The 21,584-nt window shown below is 45.1% G+C and overlaps 1 protein-coding gene across 1 annotated transcript in view; it reads left to right on the top strand.

Moving 5' to 3' along the window:
- The window catches only part of LOC127663864 (O-acyltransferase like protein), a 48,940-nt gene that overhangs the window by 15,652 nt on the left and 11,704 nt on the right, over positions 1 to 21,584 (top strand). Inside the window, exons 4-8 of the mRNA XM_052155631.1 lie at positions 4,781 to 4,919; positions 7,003 to 7,217; positions 9,750 to 9,929; positions 10,698 to 10,800; positions 15,521 to 15,622. Of these exons, the coding sequence (XP_052011591.1) occupies positions 4,781 to 4,919; positions 7,003 to 7,217; positions 9,750 to 9,929; positions 10,698 to 10,800; positions 15,521 to 15,622 (739 nt within the window). The remainder of the gene's footprint in view (positions 1 to 4,780; positions 4,920 to 7,002; positions 7,218 to 9,749; positions 9,930 to 10,697; positions 10,801 to 15,520; positions 15,623 to 21,584) is intronic.

The raw sequence follows: 21,584 nt of genomic DNA, 5'->3' as shown, positions 1-21,584 counted from the left end.
AGAGAGACACACAGAGAATGATAGGAAGACAGAGACATACAGAGAGTGTGAGAGAGACAGAGAGAGAGAGAGAGAGAGAGTGTATGTGTGTGTGTGTGTGTGTGTGTATGTGAGAGAGAGAGAGAGAGAGAGAGAGAGAGAGAGAGAGAGAGAGAGAGAGAGAGAAAATCAGAGACAGACAGTCAGGCACACACACACACACACACACAGACCCTGGGTAGGTAAGATGGATGTCCTGCAGCCAGAGCCTGGACGACTTGCTGCACAGCGGTTTCCATGGGATGTTGGAACATTACAACTCCCCGACAGTTGACAGTTGCGTGGTGCAATGGTTAATCTTCGTCATCAGCTTGCCTGGATTTAGAATCACCTAGGAGACACACCTCCGAGTCTCTGTGAGGGTGTTTCTAGAGAAGATTACTGGAGGAGGAAGGACTCATCGTAAATGTGTGGAGCTCTGGCCCAGGGCTCAGGGTGCAGACTGAATTAAAGTGGGAAAGGAGAGAGCAGGAGGCCAGCACCCTCTTCCCTACGGTGAGTGAGCAGCCTCAGGCTCTTCCTTCCGCAGCCATGAGCGCCTTGTGTCCCTAGGACTTTCCTGCCACACAGAACCGTATCATCCCAGGAGCCAAAGTCAGTCCTTCCTGCCTTCAGTTACTTCTTATCAGGTGTTTGGTCACGGGTAATGAAAAAAATTATGAATGTGTGTGACTTCCTGAGGATAAAATCTATGTCTTCCCAGAGTGTGCAGACTCTAGATCAGTGGTTCTCAACCTTTCTTATGCTCTGACCCTTTTAATACAGTTCCTCATGTTGTGGCGACCCCACCCACCACCATAAAATTGTCTTTGTTGATGGAGGCCAGCCAGAGAAATGGCTCAGCCATTAAGAGCACTGGATACTTTTCCAGAGGACTTGGGATCAGTGTAAGCACCTTCATAATAGCTCACAATTCCAAGATCTGACACCTTCACACAGGCGTGAGGCAGGCAAAACACCAATGCATATAAAATAAATTAAGAAAATTATTTTTGGACTGGAGAGATGACTCTACAGTGAAGAGCTCTGGCTGCTCTTCCAGGGGTCCTGAGTTCAATTTCCAGCAACCACATGGTGGCTCACAACCGTATGTAATGGGATCTGATGCCCACTTCTGGTGTGTCTGAAGACAGCTATGGTGGTGTACTCATATGCGTGAAATAAATAAATCTTTAAAAATAAAAGAAGGAAACTTATTTTCGTTGCTATTTCATAACTGTAATTTTGCTACTGTTATAAATTGTAAATATTGGTGTTTTCTGATGGTCTTAGGTGGCTCCGTGAGAGGGTCGGTCATTCAACACCACCCCCCAAAGGGGTCATGACACACAGGTTGTGAACTGCTGCTCTAGATCAAACCTGGATACAAAAATTATAAAACCCAGTATATATAGCTTATATTAATTTCTCAAGGCTTCTTTGACCAGACTGTGGTATTTCAGATGACTTAAAACAAGAAAAATTAATTTTCTCACAGTTCTGAATAGTAGACATCTGAAAATAAGTTTCTGATGAGATTAATTGCTTCTGGAACCATCTAGAAGAGTCTAGCATATGCCTCTCCCTGTGTCTGTGGGCTACCAGAGGTTCTTGATGCTCATTGGCTTATAGATTATGTTGCCTCCTTGGCTTATAGTCAAACCATTTTTTTTGACCTATAGACACACCATGCCTCCTTGGCTTATAAACACACACATGTCCTTGACTTGTAGATACTCCATGTCCTCTTGTCCTACAAAGATTTCATTCTTCCTTAGTAAGCAGACATTCCACTTCTTCTTAGCTTCCTCCTTGGTATGTGGACACGCTACTTCTTTATAACTTGTAGACATAACACTTCTCCTTAGCTTGTAGAAACACCATTTTCCTTAGCTTATAGATACACCATTTTCCTTAGCTTGTAGATATGCCATTTTCCTTAGCTTGTAGATACACCATTTTCCTTAGCTTGTACATACACCATTTTCCTTAGCTTGTAGATACACCATTTTCCTTAGCTTGTAGATATATCATTTTTCCTTAGCTTGTAGATACACCAATCCTCATTGACTTGTAGTCATACTTTCCTTGGCATGTGGAATTCTTCCCAATGGCTCTCTCTCATCCACTAGTCATACTGGGTTTGGGCCCACTCTAACCTTGTATGACCTCACTGTAGGCTGATTACTTCTGAAAAGATGGTATTTCCTAATAAAGCTATATTCACAGATATCAGGATTTGAATCTCTTCTTTGGTGAGCAGTCAGAATAATGACCCAATATTGACTTTCTGGTTTGGCTTAATTGTCTGAATTCCCTTAAATATGATAAGAGCGTGGGCAAGATGGTGGCTCATTGCCACTTAATCCAGGACACTGGACTCGCCTGATGTATTTGACAAATCCAACCGAACCGTGCTTGGTCCCCAGAGCTGAAAAAGAAAAATTCAGTTTTAATATTCTGCTTAACACAGAGTCAACACATTTTATCTGCCAGTGACAAAAGGGGGCTGCACATTTCGATCTCAGGGGATCACGCTAAGGCTGTCCTTCAGAAACGTTATAACATTGTATGATGCTCACACTATCTGTTTGGCAGGAGTCAAAGGCATTGAGATCTGAGCTGCCTGGCATCAAGGTTCACCAGTCTTTGCCCCTAGTGTAAATTGTCCTCTTTAACGGTTGGTTGATTTAGAACAGCCTGGCCTGTTAAAATTATCAAGCTGACTATTAGCTCCCCGTTCGCTCACTCATGACTCCCCTGTGCTGACTGAGAAGCTGGAGTTATCTAGTAGCAACTCCTTGAGTTAGCCACAGGTTTCTTTCTGATTAGAACTAAAAAGGAATTTGTGTGTGTGTGTGTGTGTGTGTGTGTGTGTGTGTGTGTGTGAGAGAGAGAGAGAGAGAGAGAGAGAGAGAGAGAGAGAGAGAGAGAAAATACTTTTCTCTTTTTCTTAGATATATTCTTTATTTGCATTTCAAATGTTGTCCCCTTTCCTGGTTCCCCTCTCCCCTGAAAATCCCATAAGCCATCTCCCCTTCCCCAATCAACCCTCTCCCCTCCTCCTCCCCCCCATTCCCTGTCCTGGTATTCCTCTACACTAAGGCATCAAGTCGGTTCAGGACCAAGGGCCTCTCCTCCCTTTGGTGTCTAACAAGCCATGGGTACCTTCACCATCCTCAGATTTTTTCTGGTCACTGGTTGTTATGGCAATGTCATCAGCAATGTCATCTATCTTTCTTTCTTTCTTTCTTTCTTTCTTTCTTTCTTTCTTTCTTTCTTTCTTTCTTTCTTTCTTTCTTTTTTAATATTTATTTATTTATTATATGTAAGTACACTGTAGCTGTCTTCAGATGCCAGAAGAAGGTGTCATTAAGGTCTCTTTATAGATGGTTGTGAGCCACCATGTGGATGCTGGGATTTGAACTCATGACCTTTGAAAGAGCAGTCGGTGCTCTTACCCACTGAGCCATCTCTCCAGGCCTCTTTCTTTCTTTCTTTCTTTCTTTCTTTCTTTCTTTCTTTCTTTCTTTCTTTCTTTCTTTCTTTCTTTCTTTCTTTCTCTTTCTTTCTTTCTTTCTTTCTTTCTTTCTTTCTTTCTTTCTTTCTTTCTTTCTTTCTTTCTTTCTTTCTTTCTTTCTTTCTTTCTTTCTCTTCCTTCCTTCCTTCCTTCCTTCCTTCCTTCCTTCCTTCCTTCCTTCCTTCCTTCCTTCCTTTTCTTGCCTTTCTTTCTTGCTCTTTACATATCAATTCTTCCAGGTATTCATCAGCCTCATCCTAAACTGCTGTGTCTGAGCCTTGGTTTTAGATGGTGCCCACGCCAGAATGGCCGGCTTCCATCATTTTGTTCCATCTCCTATTGCATATTTTGTCTCTCTTGTAGAGATTTGCTCACAAGTCTTGAGTCAGTATCAGCACCATTTTAGATTTAGCATCTCCAAGGCTGTGTGCCAGGAGGGACGTGAGAAATACAATAGACTGGGTTCGGAAAACTCTGGTCCATTTCTACCTGGGCCAAGTGCCTAGTTCTGTGGCTTTCAGCATCCTTTTATGTTTTAAGCATTTATTATTATTATTAATTTTAGTGTGTGTGTGTGTGTGTGTGTGTGTGTGTAGGCATACTTGAGCACACATGTGTACACACACACACATGCGCACACACACACACACACACACACACACACACACACACACAAGTACAGGTGCCTGCAGAGGCCAAACAATGGTGTCAGATTCCCTGGAGCTGGGCTAGTTAATAGTCTGGTACAAACACTGGGAACTGAACTCTGGTCCTCTGGAAGAATAGTATTCACTTTTAATCCCAGACACATGTCTCTGCCCTCTTTGGCATCTTTGGTTCCTATTTTTCCTTCCACTATTCATGAAGCAGATAAATTGGATGTTTGGTATTCATGCTAGCTCTGTTCCAAGACCTCCCCCAGGAGACTGAAATACACAGATGCTCAAGTCTTTATATAAAATTTCATAGTGTTTGCATAATGTTACAGAATCCTCCTGTGTGCTATTAATCATCTTTGGTTTATTTATAATACCTAATGTGAGGGCTGTGTGCATAGTCATTCTATAGTCATATCATTTAAAGAATAATGATGAAAAGTCTGTACACTTTCAGTATAGATACAGTTGTAAAATATTGCCAGACTTAGAAAGCCCATGCATGTTAAAATGCCAGCTTTGTGTGGGAATGATAGGAATACACTTGGAAAAGTCTGAAGCAGTAACATGGCCTCTCTCTCGGTAGGTATTCTACGGTTCAGAAACACTTCATTCTTGGAACCTTCCCTGTCTCTCTTTACAAAAGACTCTTCCTCATCTTGTGAAATTGTAGCCAGATGTGCTGCTGGGGCCTTGAGGCCGGACATGTTTGCTTCCGTGTGTCTGTAAGTACGGGTGTCTGGGCAATATGTCGGGATCACCACCATCTCTCCCCACTACATTTAGTGTTGAATATAATTCATTGGATGATGAACGGCCAGGGCCGTCTGGCCTCAAAGTTCAGTGATCTGATGTTTATGTCTCCCCAATATTCCTACATTGAAACTTAACCTGAACGTGATGGGATCAGTCAAGGCCTTGAGTAGGTAACCCAGCCATGACGCACCGCCCTTACAAATGAGATTAGTGTCCTCCTAAAGGGACCTGGGGGCCGGAGGAGGTGTTCCTCAGCCCTTCCTTCTACCATTTGAGGTCAAACCAGAGGCCAACAACTAGAAAATGGATCCTTTCTAAACCCAAATTCTGCTGGTGACTTGATTTTGGGGGACTCTTCAGAATGATAAGAAATAAAGTTCTACTGTTCCTAAGCAGGCAGCTCATGGCATTTTGAGGGAGGTCACCATTAAACAAGGAGATGTGGAAGCACTGCAGGGAAGACAGACCGTGGCCAACCTTGAGTGGGATCCAGGGCCACTGGCAAGTGCGTGCATCGCCAGTCATCCCTGAGATGGAAATTCTCTTCCCCAGTTGGAAGCAGGGTCTTTCCCCTGCCCACTGCACCAGTGTTGCTCCCGCCCTTCGCCATTTGGATTCTCATCACTTCTTGGTACAAGCTAAATGGTCTAGGTCTCGATAACTGAGGCCTTTCATTTATAGCACTCTAGTGGGAATGTCCATCCATGCTTCGGAGTCTCTTCAACACTATAAAAGCCATCATTATGAATACTACCCCAATCTGATAGGTGAATACATTTGTTTAAAGTACATCTTAAAAATCCCCAAAACTGGTAAGGATAATTTCTCTCCTCCTGAGTTTATCTATTACTTGTATTTTTCTTTTGTAAAAATTCCACTCCCTTGTCTGTGTGTGTGTGTGTGTGTGTGTGTACATGTGTGTGCTCAAGCGCACCTATGAGCATGTGCATATATTGAGGTTTTTTTTTTAAGGCTCATTATCTTTATATGGGCTATTCACCCTTAGACATACTGCTACAAATGTTTTTTCTCAGCGTTTTGGCTTTTTTGTTTGTTCGTTTATAGTAATTTTCACTTCCTCTTAGCCAAATGCTAAGAATCGATGCTTGTGATAATTTTCTAAGCTGATAGCGAGTGAAATTCATTAATCTTTTCCTTTGTGATTTCTCCCTGTTACTTTTTTTTCTTGGAATTTTTTAAGATGCATTTTTAAATTTGTGTTTGTGTGTGTATGTGCCTGGATAAGATTATGTGTGCAGGGTGTGTACAGGTGCCCATGCCAGTCAGGAAAGGGTGTCAGTTAGATTAGATCACCTGGAACTGGAGTTATAGGAGGTTCAGAGGCATGCATGGTGCATGCTGGGAAAACCAAACCCGGGTCCTCCCTCCATAAGAACAGTAAGCACTCTTATTCCATGAAGGAGCTCCTCAGCCCCTATTCCTAAGTTATTATTTCCCATGTAAATTTTAGACATTTTCTTAATGTTCTATTTTTCCGTTTTAATCAATTATTTATTTTATGTATGTGAGTACACTGTCACTGTCTCCAGACACACCAGAAGAGGGCATCGGATCCCATTTGAGATGGTTGTGAGCCACTATGTGGTTGCTGGGAATTGAACTTAGGGCCTCTGGAAGAGCAGTCAGTGCTCTTAACCACTGAGCTGTTTGTCCAGCCCCAGTCTTTTTTTGAGACAGGGTGTTTCTTTTTGTTTTTGTTTTTGTTTTTGTTTTTGTTTTTTTGAGACAGGGTTTCTCTGTGTAGCCCTAGCTGTCCTGGATCTCACTCTGTAGACCAGGCTGGCCTCGAACTCAGAAATCCACCTGCCTCTGCCTCCCAAGTGCTGGGATTACAGGCGTGCGCCACCACCGCCCGGCTGATAGGGTGTTTCTATGGGTGTCAGCTGTCCTTGAACTCAGGAGCCTCCTGATCCCACCTCCAGCAGGCTGCGGTTACAGGGACAAGTCCATGTCCCTGCTGATGGTTATGGAGTTGTTTTCTCGTTTCTTTTGTGTTATGTGAAGGTTTGGCCAGGTGTCTTCTTTCTGCAGGTTCATCACCTTGCTAGGCCTTGTCCTTCCTGTGACTGGAACTGTTTACATGGTGGCCAGGGACTGGGGCTTCCTCAGGACACCATCTGTATGCGGGACTCCTCCTGCCAATTGTGAGAGCCTGCCTTTGCGAAACATGGAGAGCAGCAGGCGAAGAAGTGGGACCAGTTGCCCGGTTCAGCCCCCTCCTCCAGGACCCCCTAGTGGAGGAAAAAGTAAGTGATGGAAACTAAGACCTCCCCAGAGAAGTGACTTAGAGAGGTGTGGGGTTGCAAAATAATTCCTCCAGTTTGGATTTTAGCGAGTGCCCAGCAGCTTTGAAATGTCAACAGGGGCCAGATCGCCAACGGTTTACAGTTCAGTCTTTGTGTATCATCGGGACGCTGAGGCCACTAACAAGGATGCTTTATGTTGGGAACAATTACCTAGTGTGTTCTTGTGCTGACCAGAGCCGGGGTCAGTAGAGAGTTAAGGGGTTCACTGTAGTTACTGTCCTAGGAATACACTCTGTGATCATGACTATTTTTAGGACTGTAGAGACATACACAACTCTGAAACCAGTGGTGGGGGGCAAACGTGCAAGCAAAGCTAATAGTGTATCTGAGTTGAAAACAGAAAACTCAACCAAATGTAGCGAAATGATGATCCCCGCAGGGCCCAATGTGCTAGGCTTTGGTGAAAGTTAAGAATATTAGTTTCAAGGGACAGGGTGACACATGCTTTGATCCTAAAATTTAAGAGGCAGAGACCTCTTAAAGAATAAAGCCAGCCAGGACTATATAGTGTGACTTTGTCAAAAAGAAAGGAAAAAGAAAAGAAAAGAAGGAAAAATTTAGCTTCATTTTCACCTGTCTATTCTATATGAAAGGGAAAAACATAGAACGATATTATCATCTATTTATCTGTATCTATTCTACCGATCTGTCTACTATCTAGCTATCTATTTGCCTACCTACCTCTCCTCTGCACACCATTCAAAAAATTGTATGTTCATGCAAATGCCTTTCATTCACATGGAGTAATAAATTCCCCTCAGGTCTTTAAAATTGTCTTTTCCTACTCCAAAGGGGGATTTAAAAAAATTAAATATCTCAGGAAGTTGGCAGGGTAAGTATGAATATGTAATTAAGTAGCTTCAAGGAGCATGTCTCACGTGGGAAGCATAGCAATGATTTTTCTTTGCTCTTATTTGAATTTTACACAAAATCAGCACTGACAGTAACTTGAAACACTAACATAAAAAAACTCAGTAAAAGACAGAGATACTCTGAGGATCACTCAGCAGGCTTAGATTTCTGCGGAGCAGTTCCTATACAGACTGGGATGCAGATTGTCTGCCGGGGTGGGGGTGGGGGTCCAGGTCAGCCCCTGCTGCCCTTCAGTATCTACAGAGCCCTCTCTGTTGGCAATATTATATTCCCATCACATTCTGAGTACAGCAATGGTGGACTTGCCCTGGTTCCAGAAGCCTTCAGTGACCTCTTGTGACGTGTTTGTAGCCCTGTCTTTGCACCGGGCTGCCCTGTAGACAGGTTCACGTTCAGCATGGTAGAGATGGGAGTCAAACGAACCTCAGCTTCCACATATGTAAAATAAGAGACAACATGGAATAAGCCGATGGAATTCGATGCCGCAATATGTGCTCATCTCTTAACGATACCCTTTCCCTCAGTCTCTTGTGTTCAAGTGGAAAGTGGGAAGAGGTAGGGCCGTGTCAAGATCTTTTGCTGGGAGGCCCTGATCTTACTAAGCAAGCAGCAGGCCGAGCTATGTTCTGATGGCTTCTGTCAGACTACAGTGAAGTGACAGGCATCCATTGCTTTCAGGAATGCCAGGCTGCATCACAGAGGCCGGTGCTTGGGACCCATATCACACTTAAAGCAGATATATTTTAAGGTGTCAGGCATCAGTGTGGACTGTTAGGCGCCTCCGCCAAACTGAGACTTCTTCTGATCTATATGCATTTCATTGGCTATTACTATTTACTGTGGTCTCAAAATGGCTGGTCTGTTTGGTCGCCATAGCAATGTTTTTTTTTTCTTTTGTATTTAATAGTATCAGAGACAAAGTGTGTCCTTGAATGTAAGGCAGTACAAATCAAGATGTATTCATTGATTTTTTTTTCCATCCCCACTTTGATGTTCGGGTGGAAATCAAAGCCATGTAAGACCAATGTATCTTTTAGAAGACTGGAGTCCAACCGGGCATTTGGATTCTTGATTCTTTAGATTCTCAATAACTCTTGTATGTTTTAGTGTAGCTTCCTGTGGAGTAAACCTGTCTTGCTATTTTAAGGGGTCAACACAAGGGAATAAGGGTGTGAGAAAGACTGCTGGAGATATCAGTACAAAGTGTGAGTCCTCGGGACAGCACAGGGATGATAACATATCAAGTGAAATGCCAGTTGTCTGGATCCACTGGTCTCACAGATACTTTGCTTTTTCTTGACCTCTGTGAAGCAGACCTGGGTCAGGGATTGGCCTCCTTGGTGCCAACTTGGGCGACACAAGGCATTGTGGTGCACCGATGTCAGGTCAATACTGGTAGGGGGAATCAGGGTTCAAAGGCAAGATATGAGGGTCCAGGGATAGACCTTGAGGGGGTCTGGGGAAGCCTGAGAAGAGCAGGCCAGGTTTTGAGAGAGAGTCTGAGGTCTCTGCATGAGTTTTAGGGTACCCTTTAGGGTGGTGTGTGGATGGGACTGGCTTTCCAGAGGGCTGGTATTAATAGCTTCACTCTTGCTTCAGGGTTTCTAGGAGCCCTGGATGGAGTCCTGCAGTGCTTTTCTTGGCAGAAGAACATGCCAGCCATCTGCACCCCAGAACTGCCAGGAGGCACCTGCCGGACACTCAACGGGATCCGAGTCCTGAGTCTCCTCTGGATTATCTCGGGACACACCAGTCAGATGACCGCTTGGCTATCTCTGGGTATGGGTAGCTGATGAACTTCCTCTCCAGCATCCATGGGAAAGAGATCTCCTTCTGAGTGGGCTAGTGGTGGGCCATGGGATGGAAGTCTGATAGTGGTCTCATGAACAGTCAGCCTTCCTTCTGCTCTAGAACGCCATGCTGAGATTTGCCATGGCATGTGACCTCGTAGGCTAAGGTTTCCAGGGATGCAACCGGGAGCTCTTTTCACTACTACTCCCCCAAGTAGAAGTCAGGTACCCAGTGATTGCCTATTGTGTGCTCCTTCCATCAACTGAGGAAGACAGAAAGTAACCTTCCTCCCTGAAGAGTAGGCAAGTATAACCAAGTTCTGGGCATCCACAGTAAATCACCCTCTCTGGACCATCGCTCATCGCCAATCCCTGAAATCTCTCATTCATGATGCAATGTCTGCAACTCAGTAACTAAGGTCATCTCTCTGTGGATGACAAATCAGGTGAATCAGAACTAGATCAGACACTGAGGGCAGTTACAAGGAACCTCTGAGGTGACGGGCACCTGGCCCAACTCTGTGAGAGTCCCAGAGGGCTAATGGGCAGTCATAAGAATACAAAGAAACACACAGCCTGAGTGACAGGTGGGGTACCACCCTCATCCTTGCTGTAAGTTAACCCTTGACGTTGGTCTTACAACTGTCCCAGTGCAAATAGATGCTGAAAGTATGCCGCTTGCTTTTTCTCAAAGTGAAGTCTGGTGGTTTCCTTCAGATCTACTAAAAGACACTGCTTTTCTACACATCTGTTTTAGATAATGTGCTTGAATGGAAAGCTAGAGTGCCTGAGAACCCACTGTACCTCTACTCTCGGAGCGGCCCGTTCTATCTCGGCGTGGATACATTTTTCCTGATCAGGTGATGAGGTTGAAATGTAGTCTCTGCTGTTATTGTGATGAAAGATGTGTGGGTGTAGAGGGGGGTTGTCAGTCTCACCTTCCTAAGAAGAGGCCACTGGCTTCTGTTATTTCTAGATTTTAACCGGTTAGGTCACAGCCCCTTTGGGGCGGGGTTGCGTAACAGATATCCTGCATATCAGGTATTTATTTACATTATGATCCATAACAGTAGCAAAATTACAGTTGTGAGGAAGCAACAAAATGATTTTATGGTTTTGTGTCATCACGGCATGAGGAGCTGTATTAAAGGGTCACCGCTTTAGGAAGGATGAGGACAATTGAACTAGAGAGATGGTAGTCACGGGTATTCTGTGAGGTATCTTCAGTTTCGTAGATGAGTTAGGATGAGGCTGAAAAGTGGGGCCTTTTATAAAGGTTGGTTTTTAAAATCATTTTCATAACCCTTTAGTATGTATGTATATATATGTATATATGTATGTATATGTACAAACATGTATGTATGTATTGTGTGTGTGTGTGTGTGTGTGTGTGTGTATTATGTAGGGGTATGTGTGCTGTGACACGTGTGCCAGCCAGAGGGCAGCTTGCAGGAGCTGTCTTTTCACTGTGTGGGTCTCAGAGGTTGAACTCAGGCCAGCAGGCTTGGCAGCAAGTGTGTCACTCTGCTGAGCTATCTCGACAGCCCACACAAGTTGCTTTTATTTATTAAAACAATCCATTTCAGTGATTCTCAAGCTCTAGAACGTGGTGTAGATTCATACTAAGATTTCCAATTTTCACTCCAGCAAAATGTGAAGAAAAAAAAATTGTGAGGTTCACAGAGTTATACTCCCTTAAATTATTGACCTAACATTTTCTAATATCTTTTTTAACTTCATACATTTTTTTTCAAACCTTTGCCATGTATTTAAGGACTCTGTACATAACATTTCCAGTGGCAGATTTATGTAACTTCTTTTTTAAAAAGATTTATTTATTTTATGTATATGAGTACACTGTAGCTGTCTTCAGACACACCAGAAGAGGGCATCAGATCCCATTACAGATGGTTGTGAGCCACCATGTGGTTTCTGGGATTTGAACTCAGGACCTTTGGGAGAGCAGTCAGTGCTCTTAACCCCTGAGCCATCTCTCCAGCCCCATTATGTAATTTCTTAAAACTATGATCCACACATTTATATACACACATTTATACCAAACACCATACACATACTACATATAAATACATAGCATACACATATCATATATAGAACACGCATAGCATATGCCAGACACAGCACACACTACACACAACACACACATACCACACATATTTTATTGATTTATTTAATTTTTATGTGTATGGTTGTAGTTTTTGCTTCCATGTATGTCGGTGCACCACACATGTGCCTGGTGCCCAGAGAAGCCATGACAGGGTATCAGATTTCCTGGAAATGGAGTTACAGATGGTTGTGAGCTGGCCTGTGGGTCCTGGAAATCGAACTTAGGTCTTCTGGGAGAGCAGTCAGTGCTCTTAACTATTGAGCCATCTCTCCAGCCCTACACTAAAAATTATTTAAAATTGTTTTATGTTTATGAGTGTTTTACCTACATGTATATTTATGGACCATGTGTGTACCTTGTGACTGAAAGGATGGAAGAGGACAAGGGATCCCCAGGAACTGGCGTTACAGACAGTACGCTGCCACGTGGGTGCTGGGAATTGGACCTGGGTCCCCTGGAAGAACAGTTAGTCCTTTTAACTGCTGAGCCACCTCTCCGGTTCCCACCTCTTGCGTTTACTATTGAAGAATAGAGCATCAGCCTCATTTTTTGCAGATAATAAATTCAAGGTCCAGAGACAAAAATAATAATTTACCCACCTATGTACTATTAAGGTCGGAATCAGAACTTATGAACACAAGTCGAGTATCCCTGGAAATCTGAAACCCTGAAATACTTCAAAATCTACAGCTTTTTAAGTGCTAACAAATTTTATAGGTAAGCAATCCCAGACAAAACAAAGGCATGCCAAAAAACACTGTATACAATTACCTTCCGGCTATGTACACGGCAGAGTGTGAAACACGTGACCTCGTTCTTAGTCTTGAGTCTTACTCCAAACTCCTCACTGGATGTGTGCAAGCATCCCCAAGTGCTGAGGCACACTGGGCTCCACCCATTTTGGATGAGGGGTACTCGGCCTGCAGTGTGTTTCATGGGACTCAGAGACTTAACTATCTGATCTCTGACACAACAGAAAAGGGTGCGTCCCAGCTATCTTTTCCTACCTCCTGGGCTGGCTTCACACTAAATACAATGGCATAGCTTTCCCTTCCTCAGTCCATTCAGGAATCTGGAGCTCACAGCCTGTTTCCTCTCTTCTCAGTGCCCCTTCCTTGTGGGATCAGCAGTACATTCCCACACACGGAGCAAGCCCCAGGCTCTGCTTAACAAAGGCTGGCAGTGGTGCCAGCCACTCGGAGAAGAAAGGATGGCCCAGATTCATCCATTCCTGCACTGAAGAGGAGGCCGGAACCAGAGCTGGCTGCCCCACTTCCTGCTGTCTGTGCTCTCATTTAGATGTCTTTATGCATTTGGCTCCTATTATAAGGAATCCAACTCCGCTGCTTTTCAAAGGAAATCTAAAGCATTCCCCAACCCACCAGAATCCCTTCCAAGAGGGCCCGACACCGACATCTTTGCTGTGCAACAGGAAACATGGTTACCATTGAGAGGAGCTCCCATGAGGATCACTGGTTAAATGTCAAAGGGTCCAGGGACTCACAGGCCTGCTCACCAACAAGCCATGAGAATGTGCCAGAAAAGAATTCTGGAATCTTCCCGTAATCCCAGCACTTGAGAGGTAGAGGTTGGAGAGTCAAGAGTTCAAGGTCATCTTCAGTTGTATCAGGGGTTTGAGAAAGATATGTGAGACCATGATTCAAAATCCAAGAAACAAAACTGGAATTCTGTGCTTTTATTTTCTCCAAGACAGGGTCTGTTAGTGTGGCCTTAGTTGTTTTAGAAATAGCTCTGTAGACCAGGCTGGCCTCTAACTCACGGAGATCTGCCTGCCTCTGCCTCCCAAGTGCTGGGAAGGTGTGCATCTTCCTCCACCTAGTTTGGAATTCTGTGCTCTTGGGCAGCCCAATTAGTAATTTGAGTCTCACTTCCCTGTTTGTAAAAATGGGAATATTAATGTATCCTTTTTTTCTTTGCTCATTTATTCAACAAATGTTTATTGAGAAGTAGTTGGGGATGGTTGGAGAACTGGGGGCAATCTCATTAGGGAAAGCATTTTGAAACTGGTATGGTACTAGAGCAATGGGAGTCCTTCACAATATTACTTTATACGCCAATAGAGCTGTGGGGATGGCTCTGTGTGGAAGAGTGCTTGCTGTACAAGCATGAGGCGTTGAGTTCAAAGCCCTAGCATGCACGCAAAGATCCAGGCATGACTACAAGTGCCTATAACTGCAGCTTTGTGGGGCAGAGAAGGAAGTTCATAAGTCAGGCAGTCTGCACAAAATGGTGAGCTTCAAGTTTAGTGAGGGACTCTTCTTAAGGCAATAAGGAAGGTAGTAACAGAGGAAGACACTGGGGCCTTTTCCTGACTTCTGCGTGAGTGGCAATGGGAAGATGTTCTTGCATACTAACATGTATGAATCATATAACCAGAGAGAGAGAGAAAAACAGAGAGACATAGACAGACAAGAGACAGAGACAGAGAGACAGAAACAGAGACAGACAGATATCTCACAGACAGAGAGACAGAAACAGAGACAGACAGATATCCCCCCTGTACACACACACACACACACACACACACACACACAGAGAGAGAGAGAGAGAGAGAGAGAGAGAGAACAGAGCAACAGACAGAGACAAACAAGAGACAGAGACAGAGAGACAGAAACAGACAGAGACAGATTCCCCCCTACACAAACACACACACACACACACACAGAGAGAGAGAGAGAGAGAGAGAGAGAGAGCACAGTATAGCAACTATTGGTATTGTTAGCCAAATATTCCTGACCCTCCATGCTCTAGGTCAGTGGCTTTCAACCTCCCTAATGCTGTGACCCTTTAATACAGTTAGTTCCTCATGTTGTGGTGACCCCAATTATAAGATTATTTTGTTACTACTTCATAACCGTGATTTTGTTACTGTTATGAATTTTAACGTAAATATCTGATATGTAGCCAACTGCGAAAGGGCCATTCCTTCCTCCGAAATGGGTGGAGACCCACAGGCTGGAAACAGCTACTTTGGGTGCTTGGTCCTCTGCATAGACCACATTGTGGGCTGTTGTTGCTCCAGTCAACAAGTTATACCTCATAGGCCACTATGTCTATATTGAAACTCTCAAACCCTTATACCAACAGCTTTCAGGGGGCACTTTAGACTAGAGCATCATTGACTTGTTGGGTTGAGACCCTCAAAGCTGTCTTGTTCACCACTGTGGATATTTGTAAGCACTCGTTGTCCCGTTAGCCCATAGTGAGGAAGACCACGAGTCTTGGCCAACAGGCTATGAATATGCTACACAAGAAAAAGAGAACTAATGTGAAATAAAACTAAGAGAGTCCAAAGTCCAAAGTCGGCTGCTTTAGGACTTGGTGGTACCTTGTCTGAAGCATCACTTAGCCCGTCCTGACGGAGGCAGCTGCAGCACCTCGCTGATGAGCTACAGTATTGCTAACTCCCGTGGGAATTCTTCTCTCTTCCTCAGTGGTTGGTTAAGTGCAAGGTCATTTCTAAAGATGCACCGGAACACCAGCGCAGGAATAACCCCTAAAGTCATGTTCAGATACTTTCTGAAACGTTTCACAAGGTAGGTTTATTTATGTAATTTTTCATATTGCTATTGGTATGAAATGGGTATTTCTCAATGTTTAACCTTATTTGAAAGTTTTTTTTTCTCCCCTTAAGAAATAAACTGAGGAAACAGTTTTCCTTCTTTGAGTATGTTTGGATTTGGCTGGCTTAAAACAGTTTAACTTCTGTGGTAGCAAAGGTCATGGAAACCGGCATCTTTCACCAGCAATCTCATTCTCGGCTGGCTGGAAGTAGTGTTTCGTGGACGTCCTATTCGTTTCTATGGGATCTATACTCTGCAGGGAAACTGATGTAGCTACAAGTGATCCTGGAAGTCAGAGTACCAGCGTGATGATGAAAATAAATACACAGCAAGGAACTGTGTCCGGTGAAGTGAGGGTCAGGGCCATGCTTCTTTATTAACCAACGTGCAGTTGGTTGAAGTCGGAGCCTTCTGATCTTGGTGTAGACTACAAAGTAATGATGACAGTGACCTGAAGAGATAGCTGGAATGGCAGTGAGGTAATGAGAAAGCTGGAATGGCAGTGAGGTAATAAGAGTTTAAATGACAGTGATGTAATAAGAGTTGGAATGGCAGTGACGCGATGAGAGAGCTGGAAAGGGAGTGATGTAATGGGAGAGCTGGAAAGGGAGTGACGTAATGAGAGAGCTGGAATGGGAGTGACGTAATGAGAGAGCTGGAATGGGAGTGACGTAATGAGAGAGCTGGAATGGGAGTGACGTAATGAGAGAGCTGGAATGGGAGTGACGTAATGAGAGAGCTGGAATGGGAGTGACGTAATGAGAGAGCTGGAATGGGAGTGACGTAATGAGAGAGCTGGAATGGGAGTGACGTAATGAGAGAGCTGGAATGGGAGTGACGTAATGAGAGAGCTGGAATGGGAGTGACGTAATGAGAGAGCTGGAATGGGAGTGACGTAATGAGAGAGTTGGAATGGGAGTGACGTAATGAGAGAGCTGGAATGGGAGTGACGTAATGAGAGAGCTGGAAGTAAAGGGAAAGGACACTTTAGCTTCTGCTCTCCAGTCACACCATTTTCACACTTTCTCAGTCATGGCTTCCATATTCCTATTCTAAGTCCATCTTGCTGTACTATGCTGTGTAGTCAGGGTTCCCTAGAGAAACAGAATCAGTAGTGTATACACACACACACACACATACACATAAACACATATACACACAAATACACATATACATATGTACATCTTTGTATACATATGTCAATAGACATGTCTATGCATTTACATATATGTATATATATACATATGTGTATATATTTGTGTATAAAGGAATGGACAAATATCACATGTCACATATTAAAATATTTTACTAAATTAGCTTTCTTTGAAATAGTGGCAACAGTTATCCCATTCCTGAGAGGCTGAGAGGATAAGAGCCAGGCAGGTGTCAGTTCCCAAGGCTGTGTCTCAGCGGTCCCAAATGGTGTAGAGAACCCGAGAGCTGCTGGACCTTAGTCTGTGACAGAAACCTAAAAATGTTGGTTCTGATCTCAGGGAAAGATCATCATCATCATCATCATCATCATCATCATCAGCAGCAGCAGCAGCAGCAACAGCAACAGCAGCAGGGTGAATCAACCCCGCAGCAAAAGGGAAGGCCAAGTAGGCAAAAGACAAATGGTGTTGTGTCCTTTGTGTCAGGACTGCTACAAAAAGAAGCCACCTACACCTGGTGTGCCTCCTTCCATTCCACCTAAGGCTGTCAGGACAATTCCTGAGTGCAGGCTCCCTTACTCAAGTGATTCGAATTTGTGGTGAGTTGGTATTAAAACCAAACATCACACTGTCATGAAATGGTTGAAATGATCCTCGGGACTGGGAAAAGGGAGTGGGCAGAAACTGATACCTTAGTTCCACTGCCGGCCTTATGCCCTAACCACACACCAGCGAGGTGGCTGTCCTAGCCTTTCTGTATTTAGGTTTTCTTATCTAGAAAGTGAAATGAGGGGCTAGCGTGCCGTGTGTGTGTGTGTGTGTGTGTGTGTGTGTGTGTGTGTCTATGCGCGCATGCGTACACGCGTGTGCGTGTAGCTAGTGTCGCGCTGCAGGAGTCTTGGGAGAGGAGAAGGTGCCCTTGAGGAGCTTGGAAAGGTGACATAAGTCACTATTCTTGTGTTACTTATGCCTTTTGTGCTGTTCCGGCTATAAGTTAGGAAGAGGAGGAGGGGCTAGGAGTGGACCAGCACTGCTTCATCTCAGGGTGGTTTTGTGGTTTCTTCTGAGCTTTATCAGTGCAGTCCTCCTCCGGAGGCAAGGGGAAATGCAGGATTTCCTCACCCTTGGGGTCTGAGGCTCTGGTGAAGCAACCTGTCTTGCCTGAGGTTTGTTGGAACGGAGGGCTCCTCACACAGGCCAGAGGCTTAAAGCAACTTAGTTGGGGGCTAAGGGAAGCGGAAGTGTGGTAGGATAACCTGAAAAGCCTGTTATGGAATAGGAAGTGGGAGAAAGGGTTTTTTTTTTTTTTATTTTTATTTGGCAGAGCGAGCCAAGGTGTGTGGGGAGGGCATAGGGGGTGCAAGGGCACTGGGTGGGGTGACTGGGTGAGGTTGGGTGGGTAATGGTGCAGGAAGGATACGGTGTGGAACCCAGCCTGGCCGCTGGTAGTGGGAACAGGGGCAGGGAACTCAGAGGCAGCTGGATTTCCCAACCTGAGCAACAGGCCAGCCCGGTACAGTGGCATTGTTGAGAGAGGACTTAGGAAGAGGGGGGGTTGATTCAAAGTGAGGAAGACACCAGTGCCCGCTGAGCCAAGACCCTATTGAAACATGGAGGTGGGTGGTGCCAACCATATTCTGGCCTTGTCCTTTCCAAGATCCCCAGGGGCAGAACTGCCATGCCTGTGACCACTGGGGTGCACAGCCAAGAGCTCATTGTTCCTCTTCACCTAGGACTTGTCCCCTCGAGAGGAAAACTGATAGCTGGGCTTAGGAGGACACATTGGTAACCTCAGCACTGGGGAGGTGGAAGTTGGAGGTCAGGAGTTCAAGACTAGCCTTGACCACCTCATGAATTGGAGGCCAGTCTGGGGTACATAAATTAAAACACAAAACAAAAGGACAGGAGCTAAGATGGCCTTGCTATTAACTTACAACTATTTATTGGGCTCGGTTCTAAGCTCTGAAGAATCAGCATTGCATTAACCCAATAAAATCCTTCCTGTGGGAGGTTACATCCTAGCGAATACAGACACATAATAAATAAATAACACTAAAGTGCAGTCTGCAGCTAAACACAGAATAGATCAGTGATCTGACAGTTACTTAGAGACAGAAGAAGGGTGGGTCAGTGTCCTGAAGGGGAACTTTGTCCAGGGCTTTGAAAGAAGTGAAAGGATGTTACACCACACACACACACACACACACACACACACACACACAGAGTGTGGTCAGAGTGGCTGTGGAAGCTGAAGCACTCCAAAGCTCTTTGCTGGCAGGTGGGATGTAGGGGGAAGAGCGGGGAGGAGCGGGGAGAGCAGTGGGGATGAGGTCAGAGGGGACACAGGTGGAGGACTAGACTCCAGGGGCAGTCTGAGGTTATTCTAGGACAGAAGCCTTCAGAGAGTCCCAGCAGGGGAGGCATGGTGTCAGATGTGCACTGTGCGAGCGTTGTCTGCCAGGCAGCAAGCGCACTGGAGCGGAGCTTGAGTGGGCAGTTGGGAAGTGGGCTGCAAGCTGCTGCTGTGTAAGAAAATACAAGCCTGGAGTCGTGCACGCCCTTAATCCCAGTGCTTGGGAGTAGAGGCCATCTCACCCTGAGTTTGAGATCAGTCTGGTCCACAGAGTGCGTTCCAGGACAGCCAGGGCTACATAGTGGGGCCTTGTCTGGAAAGGAAGAGGAGGAACAGGAGGAGGAAGAGGGGGAGGAAAAAGAGGAGAGGAAGGAAAAGAAGAGGAGGAGGGGGAGGAAGAGGATGAGAAGGAGGAGGAAGAAGAAGAGAAGGAGGAGGGGGAGGAAGAGGAAGAAAACCCACTAACCCGCTTTCTAGGTATAAACTAGGTTAGATATTGCTGAATGGGAAATTAAGGGGATGCTCTAGGGTCCCAGCACTGCACGATCTCTCCAGCTGGGAGCCACACTGAAAAGTTCATAGCCGGGGAGCAGGGCAGGTGGCTTAGTTGACTTGGGCACCACCCCTCTTCTGCATGTGGCTTTTTGACTTAGTGCCATGGCACCAGCATGCTCTCTATTGGCAGGACCCACACCACTGGTGTTAAAGGTGGCCATTGGGCACTATCTATATGGACCATTGTGTATTGGCCAGATTTTGCTTTCTTAGGTTAGAAGGTAATATGTCTATGTTTTGTGAACTTGGCTGGGCAGATTTTAATAGGCAGGTTTGATGGGAGAGGTTTGGATGGGCAGGTGGGCAGGTTTGATGGGAGAGGTTTGGATGGGTAGGTTTATGGAGGCCACAGGGAGACTGGCACCAAGGCAAAGGCAGGTGAGCAGATTGGGACACAGGTGCCTGCTTTTCCTCGGTAGCACAGCTCAGTAATTCCATTCTTGTTCTTATTCTTTGAATGCTTGCCGGGTACTCTGTGTGAAGGATGCAGCCATGGCGGGGGGCTGTAGGACTACATACCTTTCCCCCAGGTGTGGACCAGAGGCTTAGCATTAGCCTTATGCCATGCTGGGCTGGAGCTGTTCCAAGTCCTGCCAGCTTCTGTCTGTCATGCTCTACCTAGTCTGGGCTTTTAGCCACATGTTTGGAGGTGCTGTCAGACCATGGGCTCTGCCCTTTCTGAATAAAAAACACCCTAACTTTCTAAATGTATTTTATTTATTTGTTTGTTTTTTGCAGAGGGGATCTTACCCCAGTGTTTTCTTCATACTAAACACTCCTTCTGCCCACTGAGACACACTGTAGCTCAAAACATCTTTTTTAAAAAGGGCCCCTGGGGCTGGGGATGTGGTCAGCCGTTAGTTACCTAAGTGACTGAATCCCCAGGTACCTAAGTGAAATGCCTGGTGGGTGTGGCAGTCCATCTGTGTAATTCTAGCCCCAGAAGGGGAGCTAGGGGATTCTCAGAGCAAGCTGGCCACCCAGAACTAGCCATACCAGCAAGCTCTGGGTTTGCCTAGTGTGGAAGATGGTCAAGGATGACTCCCTACAACCCTGTGCCTCCCCGTGTTCAATCACACAAGTGCACATGCACCTGCGGTCCACGCTGCGGGCACCAGACACAGTGGTCAACTGGGAGATGTCCACACGTGGAGTACATGCTAATCTCTGAAGAGGGAGTCAGAAAGGAAGATAGCCAGCTAATAAATGCCATATTGGTTAATATGCTCATATTCTGAGTATATCGGGCTAAGGAAGTAAGATTAAATTTAGTGCACTATAGTATTAATTTTCTTTAATTTTCAAAGTGCAGCAGCTGGGAAATGCCGGATGAGTGGCTTGTTATGTGGTACCCCACTGATCTGGACCATGCATGCATACCCACATATAGATACACACACATCTATATACAAACATATATATTTACATTTATTTGTTTGTTTGTTTATAACAGGGTCTAATGTAGTCCAGACTGGCCTCTATCACAGTGTAGTTGAGGATGGTCTTGAACTTCTGATCCTCCTGCTATTACTTCCTAAGTTGTGGGGTTACAGCATGTAACATGTCTACTTTATGTCGTGCTAGGGATCAAATCCCAGGGCTCTGTGCATGCTAGCAAAGGGCTCTGCTAACTGAGCCATGTACCCAGTCCCGGACCCTGTGTATTAGTCCTCCATGTATAGCCGTGTCAAATCCTGCTTAGAAGGATGAAGAGTGTACAGAAAACAAGGAAGAACAGAAGAAAAGGAAAGGAGGGAGGAAAGAAGTCTCATGAGGTACATGGGAAGAACATGAACTGGTACCCGTTTTACAGATGAGTGACTATGAACGAGTCACCCCGACTTCTCTGAGCTATGATTTGAGATGGGGCAGG

This window comes from Apodemus sylvaticus, chromosome 13 (assembly GCF_947179515.1).
Source record: "Apodemus sylvaticus chromosome 13, mApoSyl1.1, whole genome shotgun sequence".
In the NCBI taxonomy this organism is placed as follows: Eukaryota; Metazoa; Chordata; class Mammalia; order Rodentia; family Muridae; genus Apodemus; species Apodemus sylvaticus.
This window is presented reverse-complemented; position numbering and strand designations above follow the sequence as displayed.